Below are 9,778 nucleotides of genomic sequence, written 5' to 3'. Positions count from 1 at the left end.
TTCACAGGATCAACCGTGTGGCACCCGAACTGCAGAGACAGCAGCAGAAACGAGGACAGTTACATGGTAAGATCTACTTAACTTAACATTCAACTTTATTTTTATGTGTGACACACAATTTAATATGTGTTAGAGGCAGTGTTGTGGCAAATGCAAATACAGATTTGTTTTGAGGCATGACATGATACAGTATCATATATATAATACTCAGCTCATAATATCAAAATCAGCGGTTAATATCCAGCTGGTGTAATTGCTGTTACAGGAAGTATGTGAGTGTGATATCTGCGTAAGTTGCTATCTTACAACTTGTAAAAGAGACATCCTTGTAAAAGAAATTAAAAATCTCAATGGTTTTCTTTCCTGGTAAAATAAAGTTAAAATAAAGGTTAAATAAAATAAAAAATTACCTGAACACTGTCATTTCACTACACGTTCTCTTCCTCCCCAGGTCCGCAGACCAAAAACACCTTGTCTTGATTTCTATTTCCCCCCACATGAACTGAAGGTTAATATTATGCGCGAGCCTGCTGTTTGCACTGATGGTGTCCTAAACTTAGAAGACTGTAATCTCACGTCTTGAGATTAACCGCACTCGCTTGTTTCACATGCAACATGGACACTTCACTCTCTCGGCATGCCAATCAGATCTTGAGTGATAATTCGAGGAAGCAAAAAGAAGACACTTTTGAGACATGGAATAAGATTCCTTCTTACAATGTTTGTTTTAAAGAATGGATAGGAACTTTTCATTTGTAGAACACATGTACAGCATATTTTATATGCAATTATAATTAAAGTTTATACATAACCTAAACAAGCTAACCGTTGACCATGCTGCATGCTTGGCTGTGTCATCCACTAGTACCTGCACAATTTAGTACACACAAATGTGTTCTTTCACTATTAAGTATTGATACAGCTTGATGTAAGCACTATGCAAAACAAAAGTCTGGCTGAAATCATTATTAGGTATAAATAAAGAGGTTTTCTAATTGAGCTAACTTCAATACCTAGTAATGCACACACACTGCATGATGCCAGGGCCATACTGCACTGCTCACTACTGCATTATGCCGAGGATCAAGTTGTCTGTGGTTGAAGAGACACCGACACAAAACAATGGAAGGTGCCTACCACCATCTGAGCTGAAGCAGAAAGAGATGTTTCCCATCATCCAATGAGTCCAACTAACACACCTTCTTTTTTTCCTCCTTAGCACACTAGATCCTCATCCGAAAGCTCCTGTTCCCGGCCAGGCTCATGCACTCCAGGGAGTCCTGGTCGAACTATCTGCGTAAGTTCTGGTGACACCATCTATTTAACATCTTCCATGGTGCACAATTCACAGTGGGTTGATTTACATTTCATTTATCCTTTATTTATACAGGGGAGTCGCATGGACAAAGTGTCTCTCATGCAAGATGTTTCTTTTTGCCAGTGAAGACAAACATTTAGGAAAAATAGCCAATGTGAAAAACATTAAAGAGTCTTAGAAATCAATAAAAAAAAAATTCCTATATGCGTTTTGTTTGTTTTTTTTACTTTATCTTGTCAAGATGAAACTGGATTCAATTTAAATTTCAGCTGTGGATAAATGATGAAGAGCCAGCACATTTTCTCAATTTAAATCAACAACATAATGAACAGGGATTTAGATAATCAATTTGAATGCATTGGCAATTCACATTATATTTGATTATAAAAACAACCCAGTGCTTTCAGTGTACTTTTGTTTCCTTCACCCAGTCCATTATAATCCATACCCTGTTGGTTTATTGTGTGGAATACACTTTACCCCCATCAAAACACCTCAAAATACAAAATAAAAACTATTTACCTTTTTTATACTTGAAAGCCTGAGAAATAAGTTTAATCTTATTAAGATTATGATGGTAATCTGTTCACTTCGTGTGCCAAAGTCACACCGTTGTGGTGATGTGGGATTAAAGTTTCATTCCTCCATGAAGTGATGTAATAAGCAACCTTATACCTTTCACCTGACCTAATCCATACTGTCTGCTCCCTCTATTTTCCATCCTCTGTATCCTCCCCTCTCCCCCTTGTCCTGGTCCCAGGCAAAAGTAGATAATGAGATCATTGACTACCGAGACTTAGCAGCAATTCCCAGAGTCAAGGCTATATATGAAATAGAGCACCCTGATATGATGTCTTATAAGTCTGTGAACGACAACTCAGCTGCTTTGGACAACAGGCAGAACAAGCAAATCCCTGCAGAGGTAACTTCAGTCAATGCTCCGGAGATGTTTTGTGTGTCATTGTTTTGGTGTTTTTTCTTCTTTTGTTGTTCTGATGTTTGAATGTGTTTGTCCCAAAATGCAAAGACATTTATTGTGAAAAATGGACAGATGTGTCTTTAAGTGTGTTTTGGAGAATGGTACATTAACAAAATACCATGAATATCTAAGGCAAGATCTATGCAGGTATTCAGGATATGTAATCTCTTGTTACATTTTGCATTTTTAAGAATTTGACTTATGCAACTCACAATACAATCAGAGAATGTTTGCTTGCATAATATAGAGTCAACTGCTAAAAATAACAAAACAGCGGTTAGTTGCTATTCACTGTGTTTGAGCAATTATTAATAATCTGTGCCAAGCTACTTGTAACTAACTTAGATTAAATAGCTAAAAGTACCTTCATAACCAATTCCTCTTGTTTCTTTCTTTACTTGAAAACCTAATAACTCTAAGTTTGGTGATTTTACAAATTCAGCTGAAGGATTACAGAGTTAAGAGTATTATAAATGCCTTCCTCTTATGAAGCATTTTAAAAGATGCATAGTGGTTAGGATAACATCAAGTCAAATAATGTCAGACAAGGTTTTTTCACCTGAAGTGACTACAGTGGATGTTGTGTTTCTTTCTGGTTAATACAACGATTTCCTTTTTCTGTCCTTCCAATTTAGTCACCAGGAAATGTATCTCAAACCACACAGGTAAATGTGTTGTTAACGTTACTTATTGTAATTAAGGTAGAAAAGCCTGTGACATCAGGTCACATACAATATGTACCAGACCCTTATTAAAATCATACATATTTAACACTCATAGACACAAATAAGTTTTTACTTGTTGTCCATTTTACACAGTTTTATTGTCTTTCTTTTTTAAAGGAGAGTTTTGAAGTGAGGATGCGCACACCAACATCTACAAGCTACGGATCTACAGGGGTTAATGCAACGTTAAATCGTCATAGCTACACTCCAACTCTGTCCAGATCACCACAACACTTCCACCGGCCAGGTGAGAGGAGCACTCATAAGTAATTAAGTCTTCTTATCACCTTTGTAAAGATATCCACCCCCCTCTGCTCACCTTTTCTCTGTTTTACCGCTTTCCCTTATCTCCTCTGCCTCCACAACTCGTCCTCCTCCTTCCAATTCTTTCACGGAATAACAAGCAGGATTGAAGCTTACTCCCTCTTTAGTCTCTGGCAACACTGACACCACTTCCCCTTTATGTTACCACTTTCTCCCTCACACCAAAGGTAAGAAACCCTTCTCTGCTACCCTATTCAGCCTTCCCTTGCCTTCCCTTTTGTTATCTATTCCATTTCCTTTTAAACACTTATATTTATTAGCAAACCCAACACTGTTGTGCAATGGTGCAAAAAGAATTTCCCACATAACTAACGTCCGAGTAGGAATTTATACATAACCTAAACAAGCTACCCGTTGACCATGCTGCATGCTTGGCTGTGTCATCCACTAGTACCTGCACAATTTAGTACAAACAAATGTGTTCTTTCACTATTAAGTATTGATACAGCTTGATGTAAGCACTATGCAAAACAAAAGTCTGGCTGAAATCATTATTAGGTATAAATAAAAAGGTTTTCTCCGAGTAGGAATTTATAAGCAGGAGATGCAATTCACTTTATTCTTAGAAACACTGAGCCTTCTAGTAGTCAAAGTTCAGAGAGACTGTCAGTCGCCCACTCAGACTCTTCTCGAATCACAGTTTCTTCCTTCAGATAAGCCATTGATCTTTTCTTTTCTTTTCCCATTTTGCATATTTTACCTGACTCTTCTTCTGCTGCCTCATCCAACACTCACTAAATTCTTTCACTTGAAAAAATTTAATCCTTGATGTAAATCTTTATCAAAGTAGGTATTTATAAAACTGGTTTGATTGATTAAATAAATAAATATTCCTGTGCCTGTCCTCCAGCTTCACTCACACATTCCTCTACAGCCTATTTATAGCCATGCTATATTTTTAAAAAGCCTGTTTTATAGTGTGTGTATGAGATATGACATGCTTTTGACTGGTAATCACTGGCAGGTGTTTTTGGTTGCAACTGAAAATCACTCACACCCCACTAACAACCAGCTCAGCCATGATTTCACAGTAGTGAGCAGTATGTTACTTTATAAAATTTTAATGAATTGATCTATGATCAATTGATTTGAAACATTAGATTCTTAAAATTATAATTTCTGAAACTCCTCAATAACATGAAATTAAATAGTATATAAGAAAGCGCTTCCTACACTCTGCTTTTCTGTAACTGTAAATGTAAATGTGAGCTCTTTATGGCATCAACATTTTGCATTGCTATCCAGTTTTTTTTAGTGCTCCAGTACAATGTGACATGAAGTTCACAATTATTGTATGTGTGTTAAACCTTTACTTCACTTTGTGGTTTAAGTGTACTTAACATTAAATCCATTTTTTCAGTAAGTAAACTATATGTACTGATGCTGTATTATACTATAAATTCATTCTGGTTCCTTCTTTTCAGAGAAAATTGAGTAATTCTGTCTTTTAAAGCAAAAAGAAAAAGGTGAAAAATGCCATCAAATTATTATGCATTGTTTAAAAAAAAAATCTAATCCAGGGTGTTAAGTTAATTATATGAATATTTTAAAACACTGAAAAGGATAGAGATTTGGCAACTAGTTGCCACAGAAAAGCTACAGTAGGTTATTACTAACAATAATATTATTTTGGTCCTGCTGAGTAATATTTCAGAGTGAATAATCTGCTTATGCTGCATTCTTTTCTACCTGCAGATGAAGGCTTCAACATGTACAGGAGGCCTCCAATTTATAAACAGCAAGGTACAATATGAATTTTTCATATTTCAAGTCACCTTTCACAAAGTGCATATTAATGTTGCTTGAAGCAGTTAAATATTACTTACTATTCTTTTTATTTATATACATGCATCTAATGTTAGTTTTTAACTGAAGTGTGTATATGTCACTGTATATATCATAGTGACACATAGTCATAATTATTATTAATTATGATTAATTATGACTATGTATGTAGATGTATTAAAAAGAAACTGATGTAAGGGTCTTAGAGTGTTCAGTCAAAGACTGTAATATAAGTCAGTATACAAGGTATTTACTGAAAGTTAAAGGTTGGAAAGTAAACTGGTTTAACCTTAAATGGAAAATGGAAATAATAATAATAATAATTTTTATTAATAATAATAAAAATAGAGCAGTACTGAGGAGTCAGCAAAAGGCTAAGTAAAGAAACAAAGTATATTTTACACCATAAGTCTTATCTTATTTGGGCAAAGACTGTAAGTCGCCTCATGATGAGTTAATCTATCTGCTGTTTCACTTTCAAACAGATCCAAATTCCTCCACATCCCAAACATCCTCTTTGCCTGGATATGGTCGCAATGGCCTCAATCCGGTAAGAGCAACATGACTGATACCTAATTATCTCCTTAGCATTATTGTATAATACTAATGCCTTACATTCCTTTGATTCAGTATGCTGAATTTAGTGCAACTATACATCATTTTGAAGTTGAACTTAATGAAAAACAGTTCAGCAAGCTTCCCAGATTGGTTATATTTCACTTGGATTATGACACAATTCCACACTGCAAAACAGTGACAAGAGAGTGACATGTTTTTTACTGTTTTATGTTTTGTACTGGGTAGCTCTAAAGACACATTGAAGAAACTATGGTTGAGGTTTATCCAACTTACCACCCTTAATCAATAGAGTGAATGACCCTGAACTATGCAGATATTTGAGTTGCTGTGTCTAGAGTGTTTGGTATTGATTGTGGGAAAACTGATTAAATACAATCAATGTATTAATGTGTTTTCTTCTCATTAAGCCACGGTCAGCTGATTTCTCCCATTACAATGGTGAAAGATTCAGAGGTAAGTATGTAAACATCTTTATTATCTATCATAGAAATAACTACAAAATTAACTCAATGGATAATTCTTTAGAAATTAATTTGTTTTGCTTACCTTTCAGACATTAAGGTATGTGAGAAGAACTGAATGGAGCTCTATGTGATCTTTAATCCCTGGTCAGGCTCCATTTCCCTGTTTGGTTTACTACACTTCCAAAAGATTGACCACAAACTCACCGTCTGCATGAGCATGTTTGAAGTATACGTCACACAGAGCTCTTCATTAATATATACAAGCTGAAATGTTATTAGCTTTGGAGTGACTAATCCCTCCATGAAATGTTGCATATGTTTGCTTCATTCTGTAGCTAATCCATGACGGTCAACATCCATTAGCACGAATGGACAGAAGAGCGTCTATGCCTAATTTTTTGGAACCAAAAGCAAGTATTATTTGTATATTCTTCTGCACCTATACGCACCACCAGGAATAGCAACAACTCATACAAATAAGTACAATCCATTGGAGTTTAGGACAGACTTCAAACACAATCTTGCTAGTTTAATAGCTGACAGTGCTGAGGCTTTAATGGACAACTTCATTATCATCCTCCCTTTATAACAGTATATGCGGAAATACACTTATTCTTTTGAAAAGGCCAAAAGAAGCAGGGTCTTCACAGTGTTTCTTCCTCTGAAGGCTGAAGCACTGGCATTACAGCTATCCATGATAACTGTGCAGAGGTTTTACAAGATGCATGCACGGTACACAATGTTCTAACTCCATCTTGTATCTCAATAACTCATAGCGCAAGGGTAGCAAAGATTGTGTTTAGGTGTAGCATGTATGATTCTCAACCAGTCTGTTGTTATGTCAAGGTCTATCCCTATGACATGCTCAAGGTTGCTACTAGAGGACGAGTGAAGCTTCCCAAGGATGTTGACAGAACAAGACTCGAGGTGAGAAAAGCGTTATTACAATGTGACACTTGTTCTTCTGCATGACTAAACAGACTGCTTTGCAATATTTCTGTCTGTAGTTGAAAACCAGCAATGAAAAGGAAACCCTTCATTGCACTCTGACGCTTGCCAAAAGGGCACAGGTTACACCATGTTTTAAATATTTGCCATATTATTTTTTAAATAAATGCTAGATCCTGTGTAAAATACCACACATACCACTAAACCACGACAAAAACATACTTGTAGCAGGATGTTGATAAATTCCTTGACACTGTTGCTGCTGAAGGGCTTTCCTTACAGTATGAGTTTTATTTTAGAATTAGAAATGCACCAGATGAACTGTGCAGCTTTGCCCGCAGTCACTTTATTCTTTCCTGCTTTCCTTTGCAGCGTCACTTATCCCCGGATTCATTCTTTGAGATCTTTGGCATGGACATTCAAGAATTTGACACACTTCCACTATGGAAGCGTAATGACATGAAGAAGAAGGCAAATCTCTTCTAAATGTTGCCTGATGCATGTTTTGACTCATTGTTAATATGCAGTGTATGTCCAGTTATGATGACCCTATATGTAAAAAAATTTTTCCTAAGACCTAGATAAATGACGTGTTTGAGGACATAATACCTTGTTTCCCCTGGTTTCTTTAGGCTATTGTAACGAATCATGTGATTAATACCTCAAAACAGATATGAACATACGAACTCTCATAGTCTTGGCTTTGGTAATAGCCATTATTAACTTTCCTAAATCAGCCCTGTCTTCCCTGGGTCACATTCATATTGGGTGATTCCACTGTGAAAAGTGGGAAGCATAGAGAAAGTAACTTCTTCTTTGATGCTATAGACCAGAAACCCTATCACTTAGAAATGCTTGTGCAAATCATCGAATCACGATCAGTGACAATATTCATGAGGAGAACTAATTCTTTTTTTCCAGTTATTTATTCCTAAAATATCTGCACATGGCAAACAAGATGGATACATTTAGGCATCCAAAACACCTTAGGGATACAGTTTAAGGTCGAATGACAAGAATGTATCAACATGTAGTTAATGCATGAGAAAATGTTAGAGCAGACTCTTAGGCCAAACAGCTAAAGCCTCACTAACAACATCTCATTAGTGTATGTTTCTACTTGCCTTCTGAAACTGAAGAATTATCGACTTTAGAACATACAGTTTAAGAGTGGTTAAGGTCAAAGACACTCTAATTGTAATTAAAAGCCTTTGTAGAGCATTATTATTGCCCTTTCTGAATAATACCTCATATGATACCTGATCCCTTGACCCTGTACACAGGATAAGCGGTTGACAATGGATGGATGGATGGATGGATGGATGGATGGATGGATGGATGATACCTGATGTATGGTGGAGTGTTTGGTTACATAACCTTCATCAACATGTAATTCTGATACAATATATTGACTTATTCCCTCAAGAACTGGATGCATTTCACCCATGTTTTCATTGCTACTACTATATGATTTTATATTTTTGTTACTCAGTTGATACTCACTTTGCTGTCTCCTGGTTACACAAATGTTTAAGCACAAAACTGAAAAGAGTTACTAAATTGTCACTGAAATGAATTAAGATGACTTGACACTGACTTAGATGTGATAAACATCAATGTGTATGTTACCGTGAATTGGCTGTCCCAGCACACCACCTCAAACACCCTGAATAAAATCATTCATACAAGTTGAGTAAATTGATTTCTTTTTATTGATGGAATAAATGAGGTTGTGTATGTTCAATGAGGTATCTATTTTGAGGCTATGTTTTTCTGAACAATTTCAATTTCAGTCTTTCCTCCTCCCAGGATAATCTTACAGTACAGTCATTGAGTTGGAAAATTTTAAACTGAAGCTGCATTCTTGATTTGGTTTTTTAAACTCTGCAGAGATCCCTTCATTAGTGCTACTCTTTCTTTACAATGTGCATTTCTTTAGCATGCACATTTCAGTCAGAATTGGTAATGAATACATTGTTAGAAATATCATCTTGACCATGAAGTAGCTGAATTTTTAATTACTGCCTGACTTTCCTGTCAAAATCAAGAGTCGGTAGTTAGCTACAGTAGTAGCTATTCCATGACTTTTAATAACACCTTGCTAAATTTCCATGTCTGTGTTTTAGCAGTGTAATAAAATAAGCTACCTGCTGTTGTAAAATAAATGTAGTAATTACATTTTATAACGTGAATCTATGCGTTAAATTTTGACAACAGACAATAGGTGGCGTACTAGTACACTGCAAGCAGGACAACATTTTCATTACATCACAACATTATGCAACATTTCATATTTTCACTCATAAAACCAGCTGCATGGTGGAAGAATTGCAAAATCCCTTGCTATCCATGACTCATACATTCCCATTTGATTTGGCTCTCACCTTAACATACTTGTACAACATGTTTTTGTCTTTTTCCATCTCTAAACTGTCTAAACAAGGGGTTAAACTTGACCCAATCTTGGAACCAGCCATTGGAAATTTAAGACCAACAGATGGTGCTCTGGAGCCTGGAATCAAAACACCACTTCAGGATTGCTTTCCATGTTTAAAATTACATTTGCCAGACTTAAAGGTTGTTTGAGACATTATTGTTCTTTACTTGTATCAAAATGGTGTGCAGTAGTAGTGTAAAAATGACCTCCATCACAGTC

The 9,778-nt window shown here is 35.9% G+C and overlaps 1 protein-coding gene across 4 annotated transcripts; it reads left to right on the top strand.

Moving 5' to 3' along the window:
• Positions 1-7: 7 nt before the first annotated feature.
• Positions 8-8,815, top strand: LOC119916326 (actin-binding LIM protein 1-like; the record flags this gene model as incomplete). 4 transcript variants are annotated; one of them, XM_038736305.1, is given in 14 exon segments in its annotated part: positions 8-66; positions 452-508; positions 1,220-1,297; positions 2,079-2,240; positions 2,933-2,962; positions 3,140-3,269; positions 3,430-3,513; positions 5,042-5,089; positions 5,617-5,681; positions 6,118-6,163; positions 6,264-6,271; positions 6,510-6,584; positions 7,021-7,101; positions 7,495-8,815. In XM_038736305.1, coding segments are annotated over 14 exon segments (1,037 nt in total), but the record flags the coding sequence as incomplete, so codon positions are not given.
• Between the last annotated feature and the right edge of the window lie 963 nt (positions 8,816-9,778).

This window comes from Micropterus salmoides, unplaced genomic scaffold (assembly GCF_014851395.1).
Source record: "Micropterus salmoides isolate LMB-PRFRI ecotype aquatic unplaced genomic scaffold, ASM1485139v1 Ms_hic_scaffold_21, whole genome shotgun sequence".
In the NCBI taxonomy this organism is placed as follows: domain Eukaryota; kingdom Metazoa; phylum Chordata; class Actinopteri; order Centrarchiformes; family Centrarchidae; genus Micropterus; species Micropterus salmoides.
Note: the sequence above shows the minus strand (reverse complement) of the source record. Positions and strands in the feature narration are given on the sequence as shown.